Source organism: Phalacrocorax carbo, chromosome 20, assembly GCF_963921805.1.
Source record: "Phalacrocorax carbo chromosome 20, bPhaCar2.1, whole genome shotgun sequence".
NCBI lineage: Eukaryota > Metazoa > Chordata > Aves > Suliformes > Phalacrocoracidae > Phalacrocorax > Phalacrocorax carbo.
This window is the reverse complement of record NC_087532.1, coordinates 4,285,101-4,312,822: the sequence shown is the minus strand read 5'-3', so window position 1 is coordinate 4,312,822 and position 27,722 is coordinate 4,285,101. Positions and strand designations below refer to the sequence as shown.

Here is a 27,722-nt window from a genome sequence, read left to right as displayed (position 1 = left end):
CCCTGCCCTGCCTGCTGCCCTGCCTGCCCCGCCTGCCTCCCCTCCCTGCCCTACCCTGCCCTGCCTGCCCTGCCCGCCTCCGTGCCCTCCCCTGCCCCTGCCCCTGCCTGCTGCCCTGCCTCCCCCGCCTGCCTCCCCTGCCTGCCCTGCCCCGGCTGCCTCCCTTGCCTGCCCCCCCGCCTCCCCTGCCTGCCCTGCCCCTGCCTGGTGCCCTGCCTGCCCCCCTGCCTCCCCTGCCTGCCCTGCCCCTGCCTGGTGCCCTGCCTGCCCTGCCCCTGCCTGGTGCCCTGCCTGCCCCCCCTGCCTCCCCTGCCTGCCCCCCCTGCCCCCCTGCCTCCCCTGCCTCCCCTGCCCCCCTGCCTGCCCCCCCTGCCCCCCTGCCTCCCCTGCCTGCCCTGCCTGCCCCCCCTGCCCCCCTGCCTCCCCTGCCTGCCCTGCCCGCCTCCGTGCCCTCCCCTGCGGCTCACCTGGCTCGCCCCTCCCGGCGGGGCGGGGGCAGGGGCAGGGGAGCCCCGGCCCAGAGCCTGGCACAGCCCACACCCACACGAGTCACCGCGGGCGGAAGGGGAGCGTCTGCGTGACACAGAGAGACAGACAGACACACACACACACACACACACATACACATACATACACATACACACACACCTCCCCGGATCCCCGCTGCTCCGGGCGCTTCCAGCCGCTGCCGGCATGGGGAACATAACTTGTGTTCCTCAGGCACCTGGGAGGCTCAGAAGCTCTTTCAGAAGGAAACCTTCGCTGAAGAAAGAGTAAGTACGCTTGCTTTTCCTTTGGACTGCTTTTCAAGCGGTGCTGGTCTTCCCTGCTGACCTTCTCCCCTGCGATGCACCAGGCAGAACTGGGCTAGCAGCTGAGTCCCGCTCGGGAAACCCAGGAGTTATTTCCCCGCTCAGCAGAATCGGGTTTTGCATGGTTTCGCAGGGTGCCGGCCAGTGCCAAACGCGATCAGCTCGCCCCAAGTGCCTGGGAAAGAATTCTAGGGCTCTGCTGGCGGAGTATCCCAGCGACACCGCCCCCAGGAGAAACACGATTTATTTCATTTCACTTTGAAAATTAAATCTCCCCTCTATGGGACAGGCAAGGCAAGGTGCGGATGCCTGACTCTCCTTGTTTTCACTTGCCTTTTTTTTATTATTATTCACGACACCCGGAGTTGCGGTGCTGTGTTGTGAAAAAAACAACAATCACGCTCCTCTCGCTTTAGAGCGAAAGCCCCAGATCCCAACGCACTGCCCGTACGATTTGACCTGGCTTTGTAACCCTGAAGACACAAGAGGAGTCCGTGAAACCCTTTTTTGGGGTCTGCAGTGCTGGGCTGGCCGGGGCAGCGTGCGGGTACCACAGCGATGGGCGGCCGTCCCAAACAGAGCCTGCCCGGGAGCGCAGAGCAAGCGTCGCTGCGCGCTGCCCGTCCCGCTGCCCGTGCTCCCATCAGCGCAGCGACGGCGCTGCTGCCGTTGCCTAAGCACGTACGAAGCAGAGCCTTCCCCATCCCGAGCGCTCTGGGCTGCAGAGGAGCTCTGTCGGGAACCAGGGTGATTCCTCACGGTCTACAAATGTAGACGCTGGCCCCATCTACGTTGGGTTCAGCGTACATGGTGGTCTTTGAGACAAACCCCATAAACTCTGCTAGGCTGAGGGGTTTCTAATCAAGAGGAGACATCGAAACGGTCCCCTTGGTCTGCTGTGCTGCCATAAATTCCGAGCAAACCTGTAGGAGACGGTGGAGCTACTGTGGCGTTAAAGAGAGGGGATCAGTTGGGGAATTTGGTCCCTGGAGGGCTGACATCAGGTAGCTGCAGTGGAGCAGCCAAGCCCCAGAGCACCTCCAGTCCCCACTGACTCCCGGCTTCCCATGCTCATGGCTTTCCATGGAGATAAACCTGGTTTCTGCTGAACTAAGCGCTGCAATCTGGTTGAAAAAGAGAGCAAGTCCCAACAAAGCAGTCCCAGAGCTTCTTAAATGGCATCAGTAACTGCTCGTTAATGGTGCCCATGCGAGCAGAAGCTGGGGGCCTTGCTGGGAGTGGAAGAGGAAAGAGAGGAAAACCACAAAAATAGAAATACAACCTGTATCTGAATATATGATGGTGTATGTGTACATAGGCATCTCCACTCCAGAGGCTTTGGAATAGTTGTCAGGACTGGATTTGGTCTCTGTATTTTGCAAAGGAACGTCTGTCCCTCCACTGATCTGGAGACACAGATGAGCCTAGCTGATTGTTTGGTTATGCAAAGACATGTAAAAAAACCAAAAACACCAACAAGTGCAGCACAAACCCCATTACAATTCTCACAGGCTGTTTATCAGCCCTTTGCTGGGCTGGGATGATTAGAAAGCCTGAGACAAATTGCTTACTTAGTTTTCTGGCTTCCTTATTTCTGGGCAGAATTCACTATGCATCAGCCTAGATCTGTGTTTGCATGTGTGTTTTGTTTTTCTTTTTCTCCCCTCTGTAGAGAAAATGGCAAGAAAAAACTGCCCAGCTTTTTTGGGATAGAAGGAGGGCAGGAGAGAGACAAGACCACAGACAAAATCCTGCAGTATATTCCAGGAAAGGCAAGTACAAACGCATCCAACCCCCTCCCCACTGCTCCCAGAGGTTATTCCCACCCACCCCAAGGAGGGTGCGTAAGAGGGACGATGGGTCTGGGTCAGGGGGTAGCAGCGGGACTGTCTCAAGGAGACAGAGGTCGCATCTACAGGAAGGGCTGAGCCCTGTGCCCTTCCCAGCAGCGGAGCTGGTGTGGAGGCAACCTGCCATCAGCCAAAACGTGTGTGATGGGGTGGGAGGGTAGTGCTGAGGGCAAAGCAGGCAGCATGGTGGGAGTACCTCACACACCCCTTTGCAGTTGGTTCTTTTGTTTCTGGGTAGCCTGTGAAGGCAGGGAAAGTTAGAGCAAGCATTCGAAGGTAGGATGATTCATTCCCACGCTGGAATGAGACGGAGCAGGCAGTATATTAGCAATAAGCCTTGGGAAGGTAATCAGGAAGGGCAGGTCTGTCCCAGGCACATACCAGCCTTGTGGCCATATGCCCCATTTCCCAGCACTGCTCAGGGAAAGCAGAGGTGAAACGGTGAACCCCAGTATGTTTGCTCATCCCCTTTGGGCGAGCTCCGGGGCCTGTTGGGCTGTACAGTGCAGGCACTGCATGGCACATAGGCTACATGGATACGGGGGAAGGGGAAACTGAGGCAGGGACTCGCAGAGGTAATTTCAGAGGCGGCCAGCAGCAGGATGTTACCTCTTGGGTTTCAAGCTTCTGGTTAGGTGTATTTCACTGGTGATGAGGTGCTTGTCAAGGGCTCAGTACTCACTGGGTTGGTACTCAAGGACTCGTGTACTTTGGGTTGCTGCTGAAATTCAAACGTCTGCTCCCCACAAGCAGGGACCCTGCAGTCCCTTTCCATTCAGCTGCTCCCAGGTTGGCCCTTTCCAACCCAAAGGATCTTTGCTTTCCCTCACGTGAGCCTGAGAAGGGAGCAGGACTGGGATCCTACTCCGGGCTTGTGAGGCGGCCATGGGTGAGTGCCGTCCTCTCTCGGGGAACGCGTCCTGAACTGTACGGGTGGGGAGCACAGCAGAACTGGGACTGTTTCGCAGTCCTGCCCGGTATTTGCAAATGAGGGTAATGGGCATGTGGCGAGGGCATGGTTCCCTGAGGGACTCAGCTGGCATCCAGAAGGGCTGGACAGCACTTGATGGGACAAAGCTCCAGGCGGATCCTGGACGCTTCCCCTGGGGAAGCAGGGAGAGCTGTCATGTTAGCGGATTCTGGAAAACAAATCCTGCAAGCTGACAGAACAAAGGTCACCGAGAGATTATTCATTTGGGAGCACAAGAGAGTGTGGGATCTCTTTAGGGAAGGAAGGAGGGTGGAGCAGTTGTTTAGATGTTACCCTTGCCTGGGGCAGATGGGATTCAAATCCCTGCTCAGCCACAAGCTTCTTGTGTGGCCTGGAGAAAGCCTTGGCTTAGTCCCTTTCCCACTCCCGTCTTTTCAGGAGAAACACCTCTGAGAGTGGGAGGTGACCAGGTGCTGCGGAGCCAGGTTAAAGAAGAGCTGTCAGCACGGGACTCTTCTGATGCAATATCAGAGGAGATGGTGTCGCCAAACCGCTGCGCATGGCAGGCGGTTTGGGACTGGGACGAGTGACATCCCTGAAAACCAGGCCCCAGGGGGCCCTGCCATGGGCAGCTGGCACACAAAGCCAGCACCTTTTGCTCCCACCTGCCTTCTGCCCTGTTTCTCACACTTCCCAGTTACGGCTTCTGCAAAGCCTAAGCAAAAGTGAGGGGGAAGGATGTGCCAGAAGAGCCGTCCTTCTCATTTGCTTCTTTTATCATTAAACAGCAGCTTTCGGAGCCCCAGGGCACCAGCCTTGCAAGGCTGAGCTCTTCCTGCTGCGAGGGTTAGTGATTCAGCTGGGAGTCACTGGGGTCTGCAGGGGCTGAGGGAGGTTAATTATTAACTTGCTCTACCTGTAGGATGAGGCATCTGAGACAGAGGGAGAGAGCGAGAGAACATGTCAGGGCACTTGCACTGCTACAGACTCATTGCTTTGCCAAACCCTGAGAGAAACCAGGTTTGCAATGATCTGCGCTGCCTCAAAGCCAGGGGGATGGCCGAGCTAACGGAAACGGTGCTGATCAGGATGGGGCTGGGGGAGGAGAGCGCTTGTCGCCAGCACAACCCAGCCAGCGGAACAAACAGCTGGCTGGGGAGGATTTCAGAGGGATGACAAATGCTAGTTCCCCTTCGTTTTGGCTCCACACTGAGGTATCCCCATGGTTTCAGGGGGTGCATGGGCCAGGGAGATAAGTGATGCTTGTGGAGGCGCCTGTGACGGCCCTGTTCCCTGACCCTCGCAGGACATCACGGGGTTCCCAGTGCTGCTTTTTGGGGCATGCCCAGATGCAGACCTGTCTCAGAGAGGGCAGCGATGCACTTGTGGGTCTGAGCCCAGAGACGTATTTGGGATTCAGTAGGAGCTGGTTTCTCCAGAGCTTGGGTTTAGGCAAGTCCTCCACATCCTGGGAAATTGCTGTTGTACCTAGGCAGATGATCAGGCGTTTATGGGAAGCACTATTAACCTTACAAAGGGTTTTGTTCTGAGTGAGAAAGCCTGAGCCGGTCCTGGTCAGCCTGCTTCTCCAAGTGGGGGACAAAGAAACCAGAGAAATTGCGGATGGACAAAAGAGATGAGCTACGCCCAGTCCCTCAGGCTCCCTCTGTGGCCAGGGCAGGATGGTGTCTGATGCCACCGCCGTGCCACCCAGCATCACTGGCCTCGCAGAGGAAACCACAGAGTTGGAGGTGCCAGCTGTGGCCGCTTTGCCTGCCCACGGCACCTGCCAGCCCACTCGGCCGTGCCATTGCCTGCACGCTGCCTGGGAACTGGGGTCTGACCCCAGCCCGCGGGCAGGCCAAGTCACAGCTCTTCCCGGAACTTCAGGTCCTCAGAAGGAAAAATGGGGATCGTGGTTGTGACTCTCTGGGACAGTGTTAGAGTGGAAAGCAGCAGGTAGGAGGCGGGCGCCAGTGCTGCCCCAGTGCAGCACAGACAGGCTGTGCTTGCTTTGACCGAGGACCTGTGCTAGCTGTCGGATTTAATGATGTTCGGCTTCCTGCTGCTGCTCTCCTGAGATGCGGGCAGGAACCTGTGGAAAGCTGTGAGGGCAATTCTCCTTGCACATACGCAAATGTATTCATGTTGGGTTTAACAGTGGCGCCTCAGTGAAGGACATAAAATTGCTAGAAAAAAAACAGGACAGATCTGACTGGTAAAAAGAAAAGAAAAACAAAACCCCAAAAGACCTGAACAGTCCCACTTCTTCCTGTGCAACCACAATACCTGCTCATGAGTGACAAGACTGCTGGGGCTTAAATGGCTGGTGTGGCATGGGTGGATGGGGCCTGCTGCGTGGGAGCCTGCAGCTGAAAGGGTGGCAGGAGATTTCAGTGACGTGATCCTATTTTGACCACGGTCTTGGAGGTGCCTCCATGCTTTGCGACTAAATCCAGCTGCCTTCTCAGCCTTGCTGCAAACCCTTGCAACCTGGGGTTGCTAGATGCTTGTTCAGGAGAGGGAGGTATTCTGTTTGTTGCTTGCCACGGGAACAGTGGCAGTGGAAGTTCTCCCTTTCCCTCTGGAGCATCCCTGTGAAGCTGGCGGGTAGGTTAAACTCTTTGCCAAAACTACTGCTGGATTCCCAGCTCCCAGGTTGCTTTTGCTTCTTGGGGCCTTACTTATTACTGGGGAATTTGGCTGTCACGTTCCAGGCAGCAGCAGCATCGCCCAGGCAGCTGGTAGCCGGTGTTGCTGCTTATCGCTGCGCCTGTAATTTCATTACTTTATCCTCTCCCCCCTCCCTGTTGCTGGTTGCTGCCCTTATCCAGGCAGTGTTTTGTTTTTGCTGCCACAGCTGTCAGGTGATCAGTTGGTCTTTGTTCTGACAGCGGCTTGTAGCACAAATGTAATCTTTTCCTACGCTTAATTGCCTCTCAGACCATTAGCTGGCAGCCAGCAGGTTCCCACCTCCGGGGAGGGCCTGGGTACGTGTTCATGGGTACTGCCTGGAAAAGCTGGGAGACTTGGAGCAGAGAAGGGGTTAACCTGTGTCCTAAAAAAAGTTATCTAAATTCAGTGAGGCCTCGGAAGGAACCCCAACCTTTTCAGGTGAAAGGGTCCCAGCAGCATTAGGTTCCTGTTACTGGTTCACCAGCTCCCCGGTGTCCCTGGCATGGTTACGAGAGGGGTTAATCTCATGCCAGAGGGGTGAGTCATGGAGGCCCCAGCAAGACAGATCTGCTTAGCTCTCCTGGCTCTTCATTTATCATGGGGCTTACGCAGCTGTCTCCTTGGCACAGCGCGCTGGGAGCAGGCACACGCGGGCCAGACAGGTTGGGCGGCGGGGAAGCGCTGGCCGCTGGAAGCCCCTGGCAGTGCTGCGTGCCCAGCTGTCACTCGATCCGATCCCTGCTGAGCCCCGGCAGCCTGCTCCCCGCTCATTCCTGGAAGTGCTGTTCGGGCAGAAGCATATGAACCCCCCCAGGGAGCCACATGCCACCACTACACCCTGCTGCCGCCCAGCTCCAGCACGGCCGTGCCCTTGCTGGAAGTATCCCCAGGAAATGCCAGCTGCTAGTGGGGTCCCACCAAGGTGGCCTCACAGCCTGGTGACGGAGCAGCAAGGGCAAACCTTGCATCTCCCACCGACCTTTCTCTTTTGCTTGGGCATGAATATCCCAGAGTCTGTGACGTGTCTAACAAAGCTGACATTTAAGACTCAGATATGCAAGTGGGGTGTAGACCTGGGGGGAATCGGTGGTGTCTGTGGCCTCGCTGGGATACAGCCCTTCCCTTCTCCCCAAGGAAATCAACCAACCCACAGAAATAAAAACGTTCTTTTCAGAGAAACTGCAGGGAGAGCTTTTCACCCTCGGGATTTATGCAGTAACCAGACAGTGCAGCAGCAGCCCCGGGCTGTGAGCAGTGGAGTGCAGTGGGGGTGTGGGTTTGTGCCACTGCACAAAAGGAAGAATTTCCATATAACCAGAATGCAGGAAATAAGGGAAACCCCCCAGCCCTGAGTCCTGTCTCCCTCTCGCATCAGCCCTTGCTCTCCCCCAGTGCTTGCTGCCTTCCCTTAGCTTTCTGCTCTGACAACGAGCAGCTTCACGACTGAGTGCCTTGCAGCTGCTTTTATGGCTGTGGGACTCTGCCTCAGAAGTGTCTGGGCAACAGACTCCACCTAGAGAAACCAAGGGATCTGAGCAGATGGGAGAGCTGAGGAATCCAGGTGAAACTAGAGCAAAGAAAACCTTTCCACTAACACCAGTAGAAGTCAAGCTGTGTTTGCCATGACCGGTCCTTGTTCCAGTGAGTTTGATTAGGATAGCAGGAAATTGTCCATGAAGTTGGGAGACCCTAAATAGAGGATGTGCTTCTGCAATCCCTCTTTCCCAACCCAGAAAACCTCCCTTTAGGTCAGTATCTCCCCCTGCATAGGGAGGACAGCCTCCCAGCAGTAACTGAACCCCAGCTCCACGCTGACATGGAGACTCAACAACAAACAGCCTGGCCCGGGCGCCTGCCCAGGGCACCTGTCCGAGGAAGCCCTTCTGGGACAGTGCTCTGGGAACATCTCTTCCAGACATCAGGCCCCCACCTCCTCCTGGCTCTGATTTGTTTTTCCTGAATCCTTGATACAGAATATTCAGAACCAGGAAAACCAGAAAGAAAACTTGGACCAGAAGTTCCCCAGCCTGTTCAAGAAGGGACGAAGAAAAACGGTTGTCAGGAATCTGGAGAAAATTATCTATTACTCCAAGGTCAAGTTTAAGTTTCAGCACTGCCAGGTAAGCTGCGTCACCTGTTTGTGGGTGTTTCTCTTCCTGGGCATGGAGTGGCCCTGCAGGACTGGGAAGTAAAGCGTAATTCTGGGAAATGTGATTCACAGGGAGTTCCTTGGGCTACTGTGTGGCCCAGGGACTTCTGCTGCCACACGTGTACCAGCTGGTGCCCACCAGCTCCCATCCCAGAGGGGACCTGGGCCATGCTTCCATGCTCAGCTGCCAGGCTGGCAGCAGATCTGCCAGCAGAGATGCAGTGGTGGGAAGCTGGCTTTTCTGTGCACAGATCAGTCTGAGATGCAAAGGGAAGCTGGCAGGAGGAAGGCATCCTGAGATAAACCCCAAAACATGTCTTCTTTGCAGGAGGTGAACGACTGCTTCTTGGAGCTGTTCCAGTCTTACCTGTACTTCCAGTCTGCAGGCCCCAATGGACTCACCTACCAGGTAGGGCATCTCCCGGACACACTGGGGTGAGCACTGGGGAGTCAGGCAGTGCGGCCAAGCTGGGGGCACTGGGCAGATGGGACAGGACAGGGCAGGGGACTCTGCTCTTGGGGCTGCCCCTGGCCTCCCCTAGGTGATCTCATTAAGTCTCTTCCCGTGGATGTCAAGCTCCTGGGGGAAGAGACCATTCCTTCATAAGGACTGTACCCAGGCAGGGTCCTTGGCCTTCTCTGTTGGGAGATAGAAAGGACCCCATAGAGGTGGGACAGGGGCTTGTGCAGGGCTGGCAGGCAGGACCAGGGATGGGAGGTGTTTAGGCTACCTGGACTTATCTTTCTGCAGGGCATCAAGCACAGAGAGCTGTGCCTTGGTGAGGGTCAGAGCTCCTATCGCTCAAAATCCCAACGGTGGACTTGGCCTTGGCGTCCGAACCAAGGGGGAGTTCTCCATCTGCAGGGCAGAGAAAGAGGCATGTGGGAGAGGGTGGAAAGGAAAACCTGAGCGCAGCCTTGGGCAGCTATCCTGGCAAACCGTTCATCAATCTTTTAACCTGATGATGCTGGTGAATTGAAAACAATAGGCTGTTTTGCACATGCAGCCAAAAAAATCACAGCCGAACAAACATGAAGCCCTGAATGTGCTCTCCCTCTACGTAAGTGCATAACTAAAACTGAGCATGGCTGTGCTGTAGATGTTCATAAAAATTGTTCCTTTTAGAAATTATTTATTGTCTTCTAGGTGACTTGAGGTTAATGCAATATGCAGATACAATCTCAAGGCATCCAGCAAGCCAGCCTTCAACTAGACAGACACATGTCAGAATAGAAACAGTATACAAAATCTCCCATCTACTTTATAAACAGTTCCTTAGATTAATAATTCTAGAGGAATTAAAAAGGAATTAATGTGCCAGTACTGACCCCTAGACATTACAGTAATTAGCATCTTTTACAGTCCTTGTTTAGAAAGCCACAGGGAGCACAAACTTGTCATCTCTTCCTGTGGTCTGTTACAGTGGGACTCTGACGAACTGGAGTATAGAAACTGGACAACTCAATTTTGCTTTATGGTCATTTCTATCTTCTGGCTTGCTTGTATTAAATCAGCAATGTTTTTTTGAGGTTTCTCTTAAAACTGAAAGACTTGGAATGTAAAGAAAGTAGTGTTCTTGCCAGCACGGCAGATGACTACTGCAGTAGTGGCCCCACGGAGCCCAGGGAGCTGCTGAACCTGCTTCCTCTGGGGAGTGGGCTGGATCGAAGTCCCAAATGTTTCCCCTCACAGCAATCTGCAGTCTAACATCGTGAGCCACAGCAACCTGCAGTGCCAAGTCTGGACTACCAGTCTCCTACGGCAAAGGGGCATTAATCGCAGAGCCTGCCTGTGGGCTGCCCCCCAAAATAATGGTGTGTTCTTCTTACGCAGGGACTGCTGCCTTTGAAAGAGCTGAATGTGTGTGAAATTGAGAACGGGAAGGGCACCAGGCAGGAGGATCACGCTTTTCGTGTTGCAGGTTGGTGCATCTTCTTTGGCTTTGAACAGAGAACAGAGGGTGTATGAATCATGACTGTCTCTGCTCTTTGTCCCGCTCTGAGCTAGTCCCAGAGAAGAACCACATTTTGGAAGGAGGTTGCAGAGAGCTGAAGCTCTTCCTCCCAGCATTTGCATCTTTCCGTCCCAGGCTTCCCTGCTCCTGAATGCCTGGACAGTGATGCCAGGGCTGCAGGCAGGGAGGGGGCTGGATAGGGAGCGCAGAGAAGGATGGTCCTGTGCCCCACCTGGTTAGTACTCAGGGTAACACGTGGTGACAGTTCCCACCTCTGCCCAGTCATTTGCTCTTTGTGCACCACATTCGAATGAAGGAGTGAAATAAAACGCCTTCTCCCACCTCTCTTTGCCATATAAACCCCGAGGCCAGGGAGTGACTCCAAGCAGGCTCCCCTGTGTGCTGATGTATGGCACTGCTCCAGTACCCAGGATGGCCAACGGTGCTGAGAGGTGAGTTGCCTCTACCAACAATGCCAGGCTGGTGCTATCAGGACCCAATGGCACTTCACCAGCTCTTCCCTCACCGGCACTTCTGCCTCCACAAGATTTGTAAACTTTTCTCTGAGCGATCTTGCTTTATAACAGCTTTCCGGCTTGGCTAGAAGCTTCTTTGGGCTTAGTCATTGCTGAATTACAGCAGCTGCAAGCCCCCAAGAGTGGTAGTTAAAGCATGAAATAAACAGAAGTAAGTAAATAACTCAGTAGCGATACAGAGCCAAGAAAGATTCTGTGTCCTAGGCCCACTGTCTATGCTCTCTGGTGTCCTCTGTTAGAGGGAAGGTTACACAATGGCCACTCAAACAAAAAAAACCCAACTATATAAATTATAAAAAGGAACTGGTACAAATGACCCACCATTTTAAGCCTGCCGAGTTGTGGTCTTGTTGCACTGTACTAGGCAGGGCTCTCCAACCCTTTCGGGGAGCCTGTGAAATGAAGAAAAACTTCTCCCAGGCGTAACCTGTCAGGAGAGTCTGCACCCGGGTGGGCGGACTTGTTCTGCTTGTATTAAAACACGCAGGAGTGTGGCTGGGTGGAAAATTGCCTCAGGCTTTGTTGGGTTTGTGTCCTGCCTAGGGAAAGAACAAACCAAAGCCTTTCTGACAGAGCGTGCTGTATAGATCAGTAAGCAGTGACATGGAGAAACCAGGGAGGCAGCGATATTTAGGATTGCTGGGAGATCAGTGGAACAGTTTTGTTTTTCAGCTAGAGGGGGAGAAATCAAGGCATGGAGGGGATAAAGCCTTGTCCGTGGCCGCACACGGGATCAGGGTGGAAGTCCTTTGTCTCATGACTGTGAGACATAACAGACACACATCCATTCTCTTGTGAAATCCCGTGACGTCGGTAGTTCCTCATGAACTGCACTTTCTAGGGTAGTTCAGTACATCAGAAGATGCCGGCATGATTGTGGAAGTGTGGAGGTGCAGAGTGAGGACAAAGCCCGGCAGTGTGCAGAGCAGTCCCTCAGTGCACTGGCACGGAGAAGTGGCCACCGGCGGCCCGTCACCTTGGATTTGTGGCCCATCTCTTGCACAGCCTCTGATGCTGATGAAGTTGCTGAGCGCCTTGAGTTACCTCTGCCTCACTTGCAAACGTTGCAGCTTTTTAGTGTCTCCAGACAGATTTGGGTGGGAATAAACTGCTGCTGCTCCAGGAAGGGGCTTTCTTGCTTCCAGTGTTCCTCTGGAAGCATTTGCAAGGAAAGGGGAAGGACAGGGCAGAAGAAAAGAGCACGAGGGCTGGCACAGGTTGCTCAGCATGGCTGTGTCACGGCCCTGCCGCAAACGTGCCCTTGGGGCTGAGGGAAATGGCAGCAACAATTAGCAGCAGCCTTTCAGGCCCTGCTTCGCAGCCTCCCCAGCAGCTCCTTGCACGAGCTACAGGCATGTCTCAGGCTTCAGGCTTAGGCAGGAGTTTCTCTTCTCATTTTCTCCTCCTTTGGGCCCTGTTTAGATGTGGCAACGCGAACAGCCCTCAGGATACGTCTGAAAGGCTGGCCTTAGAGGAGGTGGCACGGCAAGCAGTGCCACGTTAAGGGTCATGGCCTACCAGAAAGATTCCTGCTGTTGTATAGGGGCCTGGATGCCCAGAGCAGTATGCAGAGCGGCCAGAACACCTGGATAACATTAGCACCTTTATACCCTCCTAGCAACGCTATAAAGTAGGGAATCGCTTTATCTCCATTGCAAAGACAGGGAAACCAAGAAAAGAGGAGACGAGAGAGCTCCAGATCCGCAACGGTACATAGCCACTTGGTTGCCCAGTAATGCTTGACACATAATTACTGTAATGGGTCTGAATGGAGTGACTTATGGGAAGCCACTCAGGGAGTCCCTGCCTCAGTTTCCCCACCTCTGCTGTGTCTGTATTAATGTATTTCCTGACAGACAGAGGTGTTCTTAAGTCTTAATTAACTGTTGCTCATAAATAATGCGGGAATTACAGGATGAAAGACTCCACAGAAGGGCAAAGTACCATGCTTATCCAGTATACTTGCTTATCTGAATACTTCCAAGTCCCGCAAAGCCAGATCATACTGAGCATGCACCAAGGATGGTTTAATATGAGATCACTGGTAAATTATTAATCATAATATACATTCTGCAGCCTGCCAGAAATTATTATTAACATCAGTAGGTTATGTCTAGCAGAGGGTGAGGCTTTTTTGCTCATGCTACTAAGGAAATGGTAGCTGGAAAACATTAAAATCAATAAGGTATAGGGCTGTTCCTCCCTTCAAGAGTATGTCTGAGAGCAGCTTCAGCTTGTCTTGCACAGACTATATTTGGTGAAGCAATAAATAAATAGTGTCATAAAGCTACTGATGTTCTACATATTGAGTGCCAAAGTGAAACCTTTGCGTTGAGTTAGGCTGTCTGCAGCAGCACATTGTGATAGTCTCTGCCCACAGAGATGCTTGTCACACGCTGTTGGCGACTTTTAAAGCTGAAATCTGTCTCATCTGTCTGTTGATTTCAAGCTTGGCTTTTGTACTGTCTTTGATTTTTGTTCTTGGCCTGGTTTGGGACTGAAAAGTGGCTGGTGGTCAGAGCTAGATGTGGCTACATGAGCAGGCGGCGAGAAGGCGCTGGGGCAGTCCGTGCCGGGGAGCTGCCCAGCAGCCCGATGTGGGGCAACAAGCTCGAGGTAGTGGCAGGAAAGACAAGAGCATGATATCAACAGAGCAAAGCACTCACAGGCGTTGACGTGGTGTGGTGTGCTGAGCATAACAGCTCTGGCCAGCTGATTACTTACTGATGCTGCAATTGGTGCCCTTATCTGCTCAGCTCATCTTGTATCTCGCATACCTAGGTCCTCTGCTGAATCCCCTTATCGTGTTCTGTCCTACTGAGTCAGAGCTGAAGCAGTGGCTTTATCACCTGGAGAAACAGATCCAGCTAAATGGAGGAAGCCTTGGCTTGCCCTTCCTCTCTCAGGTTAGTGTCTTGGGAAGGTGAGGTGCACAGCCATTCCCCGTGCTGTGAGCTCAGGACTGAGCAACTGGGGAAGCTGGGTGGATGCTGCACTGGTCCTGCTGCGTTCAGTGGGAGGGATAACGTCTGCAGCCAGCCTCTCTCAGCCGTTTTCACCATGCTTCTAGGCACCCACCTAACACTTGCTTCTTCTAGAATCTCTGGGCATCTCCTCTGGGCTGGAGACCTTGAGCAGAGGGCTAAGGATAGAAAGGGAGAGGGGCTCTGGGTCCAATTCCAAATGTTCCTTGCTTTGCTTGCTACTCTTTCAAAATGTTGGAAGGAGGTGTGGGGTTCACTCCTGGCCTAATCGCCTTTTTCCAGGACAGCTGCTTGAGTGCTTCGCTATATCAGTCGGGGATCTGCCCCTCTGGCGTGGTGCACAGGGGTTTTGGTGCCACTCGCACCGCTTCCAGCAGCCGCCGGGGCTGTGCACGGTCTGTAATTCAGCCCGTCTGGCATGTGCCAGTTGACCCCTCTGCCAGCAGCACATACCAGCCTTGCCAGAGCGCCGGCCTGGGCCAGGGCACCAGCGTGGCAAGGGCCTCTGTGTGGCCCGGCTGCTTGCTGCCCAAGGCACCTGCCTGCTTGCCAGCGCCTAGAGCTGGCCCTGGGCAACGCGCCTCACAGCTCTCGCTTCCTTCAGTTATTCCACCACCCCTAAAATAACCATGGACAGACATGCTAATTACTCACACTTGACAGACACGTTCTTGCTTGGGAACTCCTCTGCCTGTGGAGAAGTGTGTATTTGTGTTCAGATGGCCTTCGGGTCTTAGGGTCTTAGGCTGTGCAACCAGCGCCGGAGTGAGTGTGGGATTTCAGTCTGAATGGTAACCCCAAAGGTGCTCTGTACTGCTGAGACCTGACATCAGCGCGCTGCATTTCTGCTGCGTGTGTGTGCACACAGCTTCTAATTTTGGAGCTTGCCTTTTCTGCAGTCTCCTACGAGGGAAGGGTGCAAAAAGAAAGGCTTTGCAAAGGGGCCTGGCAGGGAGTGTGTGCTGGAAGGGAGACCTGTGACCTGGAGGTGCCACCACCACAGCTTCTGAAGGGTCAGAGGTTTGGGTCTGGTTCAGAGAAGTTCTCACACAATTGACTGCTTGTGCAATTATCCGGAGTTTACAAACCATTTGGAGGAGGAGACTGGCACCGGGGCCTAGGAAACAGGACCAGATTCAAGAAACCTGTCTTCTCTTCCAGTCTCTGCGGGGTGTTTTACTTCCCTCCCTGTCTCCATCTCCCTGTTTGTAAAACAGAGGTATTCCCTTTTGAAAGGCAATGTACAGATGATGCTAGGTACCAAATATAATTATTCAGTCCCAGCTGGAAAACTGGCTCCCGCACAGATTTATGTGCTCTTTCCTGCTTCTGCCACACTTGAAAAGAGGCCAGAGATGGGCCATGCGCTAGCCAGACTCTTAGGGGAGGACATGTCTACCCTGCTGCTCAGTTCTGCTCCTGTCCCTAGAATGACTGGAAGCAGAGCTCCATGGGGAAGGAGGAGCTGCGGTGGTCCGTGCAGAACATGCCCGTCCAGGAGTGGAGAGGGACCCAGCGGGAATCCCTAGGTGATGTCCTCTGTGTTTCCAAAGTGAAGCTTCAGCATCTGCCTTTCCAGGTAGGACACATCTCTGGGGAGCAACCTCCTGCCAGCCTGGCTCAGAAAAGGCAATAGATGGAGTGACTAGCACAGACTCCTGCCTACCTGCTGCCGCTAATCCAGCAGGTCCCTGAGGGTTCTTTTACCCACATCCTGGTAAATGGGAAAAGGTTTGTTACTGCCTCTGTGGCCCAGCAGTGGTGCTTGGGGACAGCACGTGCATAAGCATTTGCAGGAGAGGGCTGGCAGCTGGAGCTGGCAGGAATCGCCTGTGGAGCCCAGTTGCAGGGAAGCAGCTCAGCTGTTTCCAGAGCCCTTGCCTCAGGCTGCTGTCAGAGAGACCAAGTAAAGGGCTCTCCGGATCTGAGCCCTGCCTGGCTGTTCACAGGGAACCCTCTTCCTCTTTACTTTCCAAGGAGCAGCACGACCGGCTGTTGGTGCTTTACCCATCCACGCTGGTGATAGTATCTGAAGAGCGCAACAGCCTCTGTTTTAAGGTACGTTCATTTTGGAGCACCGTCCTGCTCTCTCTCACTCATCCACAGCGGCTATTTCAGCACTTCTTTGGCTTGTTGCTCCCCTCCACCTGGGTTCCCTTGTGCTCCTCGTGTTGGCAAGGGCTTCCCCTCCACGCTGCTCCCTTGCCAGCTGGCAGGTGAGCAGGCAGAGGGATGTTGCAAGCTATCTTCCCATGAGAAACACCTTGCTTTCCTACAAAAGCCCCGGGGGAAAGGAGCTGGCTGCCAAGTAATCTGGGTCTCTGGGAGGAGGGATGCTGACATATTTCTGTGTAGTTATGCTGGCAGAGAGCCTGCCTCGCTTGCTTGAGACAGGAGCTGGAACAGCCCCAGAGAGAGCCCCCACGGGGGCTTGGCTTCCTAGGCCCTGCTCTGTGGGACCACTTGAAAGCAGGTGGCATCCAGGCAGCACATCTGATGCTCGTGGGGAAGGGCAAAGGCAGTTAGTTGGCTGGCGGGCAGAGAGGAGAGGCTGCTGCTGGTGCGCCGCATTTGCTGCTCTTTCTCTCTGTGGAGCAAGGGCCCTGAGCAATGTCTGGGCATGCCAGTGGAAGGGCCAACAAGGACGTGGAGACCCGAGTGCCCCAGGAGATGTGAGAAGAGCTCCTCTAGTCCACTGGTGTGTCTTTGCCTGTAGGAGCAATGCTGGGAGCCTCAGCACAGATGGGCAGTGGCACTGTGGGCCTTGGGAGCTGCATTCGCATTGCTTGCAGTCTGAATGGCCCTTAAACTTGATTGCCAGCATCCATCTTAGACATTGCAACGGCTGTTAAACAGCCCTGTGCTTTCTGGGACTGTTTTTCCGTGCTAGAACAAATGTGCCAAAGGGAGCGCTGAACTGTCTCTGAACCTGCAGGTGCAGCACCACCGGCACATGGTGGAGCAGGGCTGAGCTGCTCCTCCAGAGGAGCAGCATCCTTCTTAGTCACTGAGAGAGGAGCCAGTGACAAGGAAACCCCACAGAGATTGAGGGCTTGTGAAATTCAGTGTGAACTCACTGGGGTCCTTCTTCACGTGATTTCACCATGTCCACCTCAGGCCCTGAGCCATGCAGGCTGCTTTTAATTCAAGGGCTATCCTGGGAATACCTGCTATAGAGCATCTCCCTGGCTGGAGGAGATGGCTATGCTTGCAACGGGAAGGGGTGTGAGGAGGGATGTATGCCAGCGAGAGCTCTCCTCTGTCCCTAGTGCAACAGCAGAGGGTGTTTCCAGCTGCTGGTGGCTTGTGTGACACACCTCAGACTGAGCTTGTTTTCGGGAACATGTTGTTTGCAGTTCCTGGGAATGGGGCACCACGTAAGGGGGCCTTGGGCTGGGCTTTCAGATTAACTCATCTCTTTTGAAACCTTAAACCAGATTTGTCTGCCCTGTCCATGCAATGTTCCCTTCCCACGGTGCCTGAGCGTTGGTCCCCGGGCGTCTCACTCGCTGGGGTAATGGCAGGGCTCCGCGCAGCCGAGTGCAGGCAGGAGGTGATTCACCAGCCTGTGACACTGCAGTGGGAACCTGATTTTCCACAGGCATGTCAGGGCACAGGAGCCTTCTCCCAGGGCTCCTGCAAATTAACTTCCCTTCCCTGCGAGCAGACGCTGAGCCCTACAATTTGTGTGTGAAGGAATAGCCTGGCCCTTTTGTTCTTCAGTTTCATACAAACCACAGGAGCTGCTGCTGCCAAGTTTGTGTGTGGGACAGGGAAGGGGAAGGCAGGGGCTGAGCCTGCCGGGATGGGGCTCACCCAAAGCAGCAGGCTCTGGCTCACCACTGGTGGGAAAAGGCCCTGGGCGAGGCGTAAATCAGCAAGGGGGGAGCTCCTGGTGGGGGGGCAGGTTCAGATGATGCCTGGCAGAGGACAGAGGGGCTCTCTGCAGCAGACGTGCACATTATTTGCAGGATGCTGCTGCACTTCCCTGGGTGGGACTTTAGCCCCCCCGGGTGTTTCAGCCCCCTTCCACGGACAGGGGGCTGTTGCCTTAGGGAGGAAGAAGCACTGGGCGCCTGGGGGAAGCCCTGCACAGTCATCCTCGGTGGCAGGAGGGCTTGCTTGAATGTGCCAGAGAGCTGAGGAGCAGCAGGAGCAGGCGGCATCGGCCCTCTCCACACGCAGCCTTGTAGCACCTGTGCCAGCCGAAGCATCAAAGTCCATTTCTTACAGCAGCAGGGGAAAAACAAGTCACAGAGCATTGCATGGGCTTTGCCTCCCAAGGTCAGCCTTCCTGCACTGCTCGGCCCATAAATCACTGCGCAGGAGAAACAGCATAGAAGCCTGCCTGTGCCCACAGGCTATCGCAGAGAGGCAGCTGGCCAGCACAAACCACGGACGCCCGGCTGAGCTCCGCGTTTCCCTTGTGGCAAGGCTTCACGTTGGCCACATTCCCCAGAGCCTATGCAGCTGGGACAGCTTTGCAGTGAGGGGTTTCTGCCAGGCACCATATTTTGCAGCCCATACATTTAGGTAAATGAATCCTAACTGATTGCTCCTTTTGAGATGACCCTCAGCTAAAGGACAAGGCTTTGCTCCTACATTCTGCACTTCCTCCACTGCCGGGCATGGGCGAGAGCAGCACGAGGTTGGAACTTTGTTTTCTGAGTGCTCCCCAGACCCTGTGTTTGCCATCCTGGCCAGGAGCTGCTCCCAGGGCCATCGCCACCAGCTGCCCCGGCCTAGTGCTCCCTGCCCACAGACAGGCTTAGGGTGACATCCAGGTGAGGTGAACAGGACCTTAAGGAACAACAAAACTATGTGTCACTCGGTTTCCCCCTGCTCAGAGAAAGAGATGAGAAGTAAAGTAATGAGCTCATCTGTGAGATGGTTCCAGTGCAAAATCTGCTTCAGCTGCTCTCCCATGACTGTTCTTGTTCCATTTATGTAAGGAAAATTCAGCTTGGGGAGCCCCAGAGAAAGAGGAGACCTAGATCCTAATTCAGTGTTGACAAACCCTCGACCCTTCTGCCACGTTGCCCATCACAGAGAATTAAACTGTCAGCGATGACTCTTAAAGGACATCTGGCAGCAGGCAGCGGAGCGGGGCTCTGATGCTGGGCTGAGGATGGGGCACAGCTGCAGGAGCAGAGGAGGTCCGGGTACTGCCTGTTCCTGCCTGTCCCACGGGGCTCACGGGAGAGCTGGCCCTGGCACAGACCAAGGCCTCTGGCAGATGCGGGGATGGCCAAGGGACACCGGGTTACGGCAGAGAGGACAGTGGTGGATGTGCATGCAAAGGCACTTAGGAGCAATAGTACATGGTATCTTCTCCCCCCAGTTTTTGCAGGGGCTGGGGACAGGCTGCTTTAGCTTCTCTGCCTCAGCTCCCTGCTAATAGGAGCATATACGCAGTGCCTGCCAGGGGCAAACCCCAATGTGATGACAGGAGTGGCGTTCCCAACTGTGCTGTATAGCACATGAGCTCATGTTTCACCAGCTGGCATTTACAGGGCTCAACTCTGTCTTTGTAAGACTTTGCAGGGTATGGATTGTGGGGATTCCTGTTTGCAAGGCTGGCAGTCCCAATCCAACAACTAAAAACTTGTTTCAGGACCATGTTTGCAAAATTTTATGGAGAAGTCAGCCCTTAAACTGTGGGAAATTCTTGAAAACAGAACTAGAAGTGAAGGAGTGCTTTTCCAAGCTCAGGTCTCAGGAGGGATGTTGTAAGAGCAAAGCTTACAGAAATGGCTCGTGCAGTCACACTGGCTTCAGAGGCTTCATTCCTGCAATAAGGCTGGTGGTGAGAGCTGTGAGCGGGATGGGTGAGTTTACTGGGACAAGGCTGAGTCGATCCGCTGGAGGCAGAGCTGTCCAATGTGCCTGCGTCCCACACCTGTAAGAGTGTTGAGGTAGCCAAGTCCTCACCCAAATCAGCAGCAGCTTGGGTGCCTCTCATCTCCTGCAGACATAGCCTAGGGGATTTAGGCACTGAGCTTCCCCTTCCTCCTCCCCTTCCCTGCAGAGAACCCTGTGGAGATTGCCAGCGGGGCCGAGCTGCACCTTCTCCCCATGCCGCATGGAGATGAGCCAGGCTGCTGCCAGCCTTGCCCTGCCCTCACCGCCGGCCCCGTGCTGGGGGCTCCCCTCCTCACGCTCCCAGCTAAGCTGGCAAAACTTTGCAGCAGGCTCCTAGAGCCTCTTGGCTTCCCTGACGGGGGAAAGCCCCAGTGGAAGCAGGGTTTAGCCAGCCAGATGCCTGCAGAGCTCCAGCTCTCAAGCAGGCAGGGGCAACCTGGTCGTCCTCGCCGCTCTGCCTTCCTGCCGTATGGCACGGGCTGTGAGCTGCGCTCAGCTGCGCAGTCCTAAGCCTGCTTCTCTCTCCGACAGGGCGAGCTGCCACTCAACGCCATCCAAGTGCTTTTTGAAGAGAACGAGAAAACCTCCTTTTTAATAGAAGGTTCGTGTCCGGCATGCCGAGAGTTGTGCTGGCAGCAGCCACGGAGGTCTCTGGGGTCGGGCCGGTTTTGCTAAGCTGCTGTGACCATCTTCCTAGCTGTGCTCCTTACATCGGCACCCAAGCTCTGTGAATTGAACCGCTTAGAAATCTCGGACCACCTGTGCCCTGGCTGTGCTGCAGGGCCTGGCTTTGCTGGCAGAGAGAGGCTGTGAGCCAGCGGCAGCGCTTGCACCCGGGGTGTGCTTGTCACAGTGCGGCTGCACAGGCTCCCCCTCATCTAGATCTGGCCTCAGTTTGTCCCTGTCCTACATGCAGCCAGGCGCAAATGGTCAGCACCAAAGGCAGGGCGTTCCCGTTGTCCCTGCACTGGTGTCAGGATCTCCAGACCCCAGGAGAATGTGGGAGGGATGGAGCAAGGGGGTTCCTGCAGGTTTCTGAAGAAAGCAACACGGACTGTCGATCAAAGCCAGTAAGAGCAGTGAGTGATGTTTTTACAGGCCGACTAATCAATTCGATCCGGGTGATCTGCCACAGCTATGATGATTACCAGGAGTGGCTCTACTGTCTCAAAACAGCCCAGTTTCGAAACGCCGACTCCTCCCTCTCTGGATCAGAGAGTTTTTCGGGATCAAAGCTGCCACACCCCAGCCAGGTAACAGATGTTGTGGGCTTGCATGGTCATCAATAGGTGTCTCCCAGGACTCCCATCTGTCCTATCTCTGGCCACGTGTGAGTACTCTTGAGACACAACAGACTTTGCTTTAAGTCCCCTGCTCGAAGGCTGTCATGAAGTTGCTGCTCCCTGCAAATTATTTTGAAGCCCTATATTACATTATATAGGCCTATATTATATTAAATTCCTTCAAAAGCAGACCCCTGGCCACAGACTGTGACAGCGTTGTGCAGCGAGGCCTTGGCGCAAGGACATTAACAGGGTCTTGCGAGGAAAGGGAGACCCACCCTGCCAGCACTGCAGCCAGGATGGGGCCAGGGTGCCTGAGCCCCCTTCACCCCGCTCCAAGCCCTCATCATTCGCCCCCGTTGCCCCTGGAAGCCGGACTCAGCCACCCACTCAGCCCTAGAGGGCAGCACACCCCGGCGCACCGGGCACGGCCGCACCGGGCAGCTGCTCGCCATGTGGGCACAGCCCAGGCCCAGGTCTGAGCCCAAGCCCAGGTCTGAGCCCAGCGTGTGGGCACGGAGGGCTGGCCCAGCAACACTCAGGTGGGAGATGGGGCTGGGGAGGGATGTGCCTGCAGCTATCCAGAGGGCTGTTCCTACGTGCTGTTCTCCTCTGTCTAGTTTGCTGGCAGCGGGAGAGGCTCGCTGACTTCTGATGGCCGTACAAACTCCTGGGCGTCGGGAGGGAGAGTGGCCACCTTCACACACCTCTCCCAGAACAGCGGCTCTCTCCCTGATGGACAGTCCTTGGTGCTGATGCCTGAGAGCAGGGTGCTCGAAGAACCCGTCTCCCCTGGCTATTCCCAGCCTCTCCATGTAAGTGACCCCCCAGAGGCCTGGGATGCATGTGGGGACAGACGCTGCCTTTGAACAGAGTGGTGCATCCAGGTGCCCGGCTGGGCTGAGCTTGGGTGGTCAGTGTTTGCTATGCAGGATAGCAAATCCATGCCTGGAGCCTGTATTTGTCCTGGCTCAGCTTTGTCATTGCTGATAAAGAGTCTGCTGAAGGGTCCCATCCCAGTACTCCACTCTGCATAAGGATTGTCCGTACAGATTGCAAAAGGGCAAATGGGATGGTCAAAGGTCAGGAGATGCCAGAGTAAGAGCCCACAGGTGGGTGGAGGTGATGGGCTAGGCAGGCCTTGCTCTGCCCCTGTGCAGCATTCGCACGTCCAGGGGTGTGCGTGGGGAGGAGCGCGTGGGGCACAGGCCTGGCCGCGGGACCACGGCGGTGCGCGAGCGCGGCGCGATGCCCGCAGCCGCAGCCCTAGCGAGTGGGGAGGGTGCCTTGCATTGGCTGCAGGTGGGTCTGTGTACCTGGGGCTCACCTGAGGAGATCCAGCTTCAGGGTCTGTCTTCTTGTTTCAGTGCCTGGCACAGGCCAACTGGCCAAGCACGGGGCTGCCCACACAGGACCTGCGGAGGGGGGGCAGTGCCAGAAAATCCAAGAGCAAATGTGGGCCTTGTGGCCAGCAGCTGCCCAGCCAGGACCCAGAGAGGACCATCTGCAGCCTCACTCCCAAAAACTCCAACGGGGAGCTCTTGTCCTCAGTGTACAACGAGCCGTACTCCGCACACAGCTCACAGCATCACGCTGCAGCTCCCCCGCCACACCAGGACCTGAGCAATGTAAGGGGGCTGGGACGCGGTGGGGCTGGTGCACGGTTTGCATTGTCCTTACAGCCCTACTTGCAGGAATAGCTGTCCTGGCAGGTGCTCTAGGGCAGGCACGAAACCTGTTTCCATTTGAAAATGGGTCATGGGATGTGAGGTTAACCACAGCAAACAGAGCAACGTCTCCTGGAGCCCTGAGATGCTGGGCTCTAATTCCTGACGCAACACAAGCACCCGTGCTCTGCAAGGAGTGTTATTACTTCATAGGACACAGCCTCTTCTTCTGAGGGCTTCCCAGCGTGCGTCCATCAGTGGTTTAGTGTGTGATGCCACGTGTCCCTCCCCTCAGCCTCAATGAGTGTGCATCTGCCTTACGCCCAGGGAAGTCTCCTTATTAGCACAGATGGCTCCCGTCGGGAGTCAGCCCCACCATCCCTCCCTTGGAACTCGAATTGCAGGGAGATTCCCCACTCCGATCCCTCCTGGGGATGAACTGCAAGTAGGGAACAGCTTGTCATGTCCTCTTTCAATTCTGCCTTTCAGCGGAACAGATGGACCTTGGGAAGTCAGTCCTCAACAGCTTCCAGCTCCCTGGAGAAGCCGGCCATGCCCCACTCCCCCCTGTACACTGAGCCCTATACGCCCAGCTCCCCCAGCGCTCGCAGCGTGGCGGGCTCCGGCTTCCCGGAAGAGGTACCCGGTTCATTCGCTGCTGGTTACGGCCCTGACTCAGCACACAGGCTTTTGGCTCCAGAAATTGTGCCTCGGGCCATTTCTTTTCCTGCTGTCTGCCCGAGCGGGATGTGGAAACAGGAGGGCTGCGTTTTGGGGTGGGGCAGGGTATGGCATAGTTCTCTGTTTTTTCAAGCCAGGACAGACTCAGAGGGTTACAGGTTTTCCCTGTCTTATCATGGGATGCCAATGTCACAACAATCCCAGGAAGAGCCAGAAACCGCAGAACAAGAGCAGAGACTGAGATGTGATCCAGTCTACAGAAACTAGAGATGAGTCAGACACAGAAACCCCTTCACCCACCCCCAAAAATTCCAGCTGTGATAACTGAGTGCCTGTTTCTAGTTTTGCGCATCTCTTGGGAATAGACTCTTTCTGAGTCTGCGGCTGGCATCCCCCATACTGCTGAAGTCCTCCTGTCCCTCGGAGGGTTCTTCCTGACTGCCCTCCGTCCTTCCTCATCCCCTGAGCTGCCAGTTTTCATCCTACTACCTTCACATCTGGCCAACTTCCACTACCTCTGTGGGTCATTGCGAGGGACCCACAGCCATTCTTCCTTTCCCATCTAAGGCCTTCAGGATTGGAACGTGGTAAAATTCGCAACGTAGGCAGAAAACCTCAGTTTGCCTAAGTCTGTTAACAGCAGGGCTGGCTTACAGGTGGGAACCAGCAGGTCAGTGTTCCCCGACTCTCCATAGCAGGTATCAAACCCGGAGTTTGTTTTGGTTAAGTTCCTGCAGTGCCACGGACGGACGGGTTCAGCACAGGTGAACGGATGCCCAGCCGTCCCGGTACCCCAGCATCCCTCTCTGCAGAAGAGGAACTGCCAGCCCCTGCCCAGCAGCCACTGCAGAGAGGTGCCCGTGGCTCCGAGTTACAGCACGCCCGGCACTTTGTGCCATCTCCAGCTGCGGCCTCCTGCTGATGCTTCTTATCTTGAAGACGTGAGTTTACAAATGCAGTCCTAGTGTCCCACACTGTGCAGGCTGCAGGGCGCAGTGGTGCAGGAGTCCCAGCTTGCCTTTCTCCGGGCTGGAAGAAGCCCTTTGCTCTGTGATGGGGTGCATTGTGGGGAACCGGCAGAAGGCTGATTCCCGGTGTGCCATATCCCAGGACTGCAGTGCTAAGTCATCCTCATCAGTGCGTCTCTCTCTTTTCAGGTCTCTTCTCTGCAAGAGGAACATCTGAACCCTTCATTGCAGCCACCAGGTGAGACTCCTGGGAGGCTGCTTGGGTGGTGCAGCCCACGCCACCTCGCCGGTGCGTGTCTCCATAAGCGTCATTCAAAGCAGGGCTGAGAGGCAGCGTGGGGACTCACCTGGTTCCCCATGGTGGGACCGAGTCTGTCACCCTGCCCCTTGCCTGCGTCTGTCTGGTGGAGGCCATTGCCTTGGCTTCCGCTCACTGCCTACGAGCTCTGGCCACCCGCCACACATGGGAGCTTGTGGTTTGTCCTGTGGCTTTGCCCAGATCTAGTTGCCTCTGGGCTGCGATTTTGCTGACCCTCGTGCATTCTCGCTGCTGGCGAAGGCAGCCACTGGGTTGCTCGTGAGCTCTCTGAACGCTTTGCTCTGTTTTTCTGCAGGTGGGAATCTTGGCACTTATGACCCAGAGGCCAGCTCCCCACACCGCGACTCCGCAGCCTACCATGACTATGCCGAGCTCCAGAGCTTCCACAGCGACTTCAGCTATGACAACCTGTGGGAAGCAGAGGCGAAGGAGCCGGACACCCCGCACGCCTCCCCAGCTCCCAGCCAGCAGTTTTACCAGGCCTGAGGGTCAGTCTCCACAGCCAGGCACAGAAAAGCCCCTGGGCTCTTTTCTCACTGGGCTTTCCCCCGTGGAGAGGAGCCTGGGGCGTACAAAAAAAAGGGAAGGGCCCCACTCTGTGACAGGCTGGTTCCCATGTCCTGGCGGGTCCAGAGTTCAAACTTCTCCCGTAAATCTGAGGATGGGGGTAAAGCACAAAAGCATCAGCCTCTGCAGACCTGGAGGAGCAGCGTGTGTGCTGTGCTAAGGAGCGTGGTCTGTGATTGCCCCGGCCTGGGGAGCCCTGGCTAGGGAACAGCATTGCCCTCCTGAAAATAAAAGGAAGAACAAAAAACTGGTCAGGATGCCGCAGATAAAAGGGACGGGGTGTTCAGGTGGAGGAGTCACTTAAAGGCCAAAGAAAAGGGCTGGTTGTTGGCTGGGTTACTTTGATCCTTTTTACCAGAGCCCGCAGGCTGGTCACTTTAAGGATCTACTGATCCCTGAGGGTAGCTGTTAAGCTGAACCTTCCCCTGTTGAGCTCTGAAGCCTGCAAAGATGCATGAGACATGCCATATCGTGGTACATAAGGTTGGTAGCAATAGCTGTGCTCATAGGGTTGTCTTCCTCCAAGATCAGAGTTATCTGACAGAGATGGACAAAAAATCCAGCTCTGGGCAGAAGGGGATCTTCTTTCCACTTGATGCAAAAAATTCTCTCCTGCCAGCTCTGGCTCCAGTCCATGGTGGTGACCTGCAATGTTATGAGCCTGACACCTTGGCAGATGGAATCAAGAAATGGGCTGCCAGCAAATATGCCAAGTGGCTTGTGTTTACCAAGGTCTTCCCTGGAAAGGATGCCCGAGATTCCTCTCACGGGACTGGGTCCTTTCCTCCCACCCCTCTGCACATTACTGGACTCGCACTAAATGCTGCCTGTGAATGTGTAGGCGGAGAGGGAAGGAAGAAAATTCACTGCAAGCCAAACTCCAGTACAGCCATAACACGCCAGTGGTCAGAGCAATGCCAGTGCGGGCTGCAACCGCTCTCGTCCCCGCTCCAGAGCAGCAGCGAGCCCAGGACACAAACAACAGGGGACAGAGTCTCAGTGCTATCATTTTCCAGCCTCTTAGGCCAGATCCTTTAGCACATACAAGGTCAGCTGCAAATCTAAATGTTTTTACCTGAGGCTCTAAATTCTTAACCTTTGTTCCCTAAAGAGGCTGCAAACCAAACATATTAACAAAATCTCTATTTTCATTCTCTCACAAAACAATCCAGGAGCTCTTTGTACTTGAATATCTACGTATTGTACTTTTTTTTCTCCCCAAAGGTATCCAACAAAGTTTACATGCAAGGTTTGAGTGGATTGTATGTATTTAACATGTAAATATGACAAAGTTGAAGATCTATTTAATTTTCTAGCTGCGGATGACGTTCAGTACTGTAGAATGGGCAGCTGTCTGCACATTCGTGTGTGTGTTGGTTTGGGTCTTCTAGCTGTTATTGTTTTGTTTCAGGTTTACTTTCATTTTGGGAAGATTTGTATCTAATAATTTAATCCCAAAAGGATCTATTTATTCAGAAGAAAATTGCACTAGGGAACATCAGAAGCACATAGTATCCTGGGAGGCAGCCATGCTCTTGAGCGTCTATGAGCACATTGACTTTGAAGATGGTCACTGTGATCTTTTTAATTGGGTTTCAGTGGTGATGTCTGCAATGTATCAAAAGGGAAATGCCCCTCCCTACTGCAATAAAAGTTCCTTGGTGGATTTCTGTGAGACCAGACAATTGCAATACACATTCTTTTGGAATACTGTTCTTCTCTCTTTCTTTGCCATCATCTGGTTTAATGGAGGTGAATTTTTGTCCATTGCTGCTGTCCTTTCCAAAGCCCTTCCTCCCTTGAGGACTTTGGGTCCCTGGGTCCAGGAGGATTTCCAGAGTGCTGACTGTCTCTTGTTCAGGTCAGGCACTTGTAAACACCTAAGCCTAGAGCAAAGTCTCCCCTGCGTTTGTCGGGCAACAAGACCTGCCTAGAGGTTTAATGCCAAAGCTAATCAGACTTTGCTTCAGCCCTGTGTTCTGGGGGTCTTGGAAACGTGCTCTGTAAAGATCAGTCGGTGGCTCCATGTTCTTGTGCAGCTGGGAGTGCCAATGCCATGCTGTGACTCGAGATGGTCTGCGCTGTCTGCTCTCCAGCCTGGGGGAAACCTGGGTGAACTGCGTGGGACGCGCTGGCCGGCCCCGGCGCTAGGGTCAGATACGGAGCTGGGCTCTCCGTGGGCTGCCAGATGGCACAGGGTCTGGCTCTGCCTTTGCCCTTCTGTCGGTCTGACCTCACCTCGTGGGAGCCGCTTTCTAACAAAGCCAGTTGGGGAGGGGAGCTGGCCACAGCAGGGCCTTGCTTGGCACGGGAATACCGTCCTCAGGACTGCATCCAGGTGCCTGTAGGCCACTTCTGCCCCTGCAGCTGCTCTGGGCAGAAAACCAGGTGTCCTGGCTGCCTCTGCAGAGTTATTCTGCAGAGAAGACCTGTAAGGAACTGGATACAGCCCTCATTTTAAAGTTCAGTAATCTGTTAGCGC

At 54.6% G+C, this 27,722-nt stretch overlaps 1 protein-coding gene across 1 annotated transcript; it reads left to right on the top strand.

Annotated features, from left to right (window-relative positions):
• The first annotated feature begins 534 nt into the window (after positions 1 to 534).
• PLEKHN1 (pleckstrin homology domain containing N1) lies at positions 535 to 26,948 on the top strand. Its single transcript, XM_064470192.1, has 16 exons — positions 535 to 773; positions 2,485 to 2,584; positions 8,243 to 8,389; positions 8,747 to 8,827; positions 10,253 to 10,340; positions 13,691 to 13,815; positions 15,323 to 15,472; positions 15,871 to 15,951; positions 20,287 to 20,356; positions 20,854 to 21,008; positions 21,659 to 21,853; positions 22,406 to 22,666; positions 23,195 to 23,344; positions 24,115 to 24,327; positions 24,544 to 24,592; positions 24,969 to 26,948. The coding sequence occupies exons 1-16, from the start codon at positions 694 to 696 to the stop codon at positions 25,157 to 25,159; spliced, it is 2,136 nt and encodes a 711-aa protein (XP_064326262.1). The 5' UTR covers positions 535 to 693; the 3' UTR covers positions 25,160 to 26,948.
• Positions 26,949 to 27,722: the final 774 nt, after the last annotated feature.

What these genes read in the sequence shown, in the direction of transcription:
- PLEKHN1 (XM_064470192.1), top strand. Translation starts at nt 694, where the DNA reads ATGGGGAACATAACTTGTGTTCCTCAGGCACCTGGGAGGCTCAGAAGC. An exon ending in CACACCAGGACCTGAGCAAT is followed by an intron (nt 22,667 to 23,194) that starts GTAAGGGGGCTG and finishes TCTGCCTTTCAG; the next exon opens with CGGAACAGATGGACCTTGGG. An exon ending in GCTCCGGCTTCCCGGAAGAG is followed by an intron (nt 23,345 to 24,114) that starts GTACCCGGTTCA and finishes GTTTTGGTTAAG; the next exon opens with TTCCTGCAGTGCCACGGACG.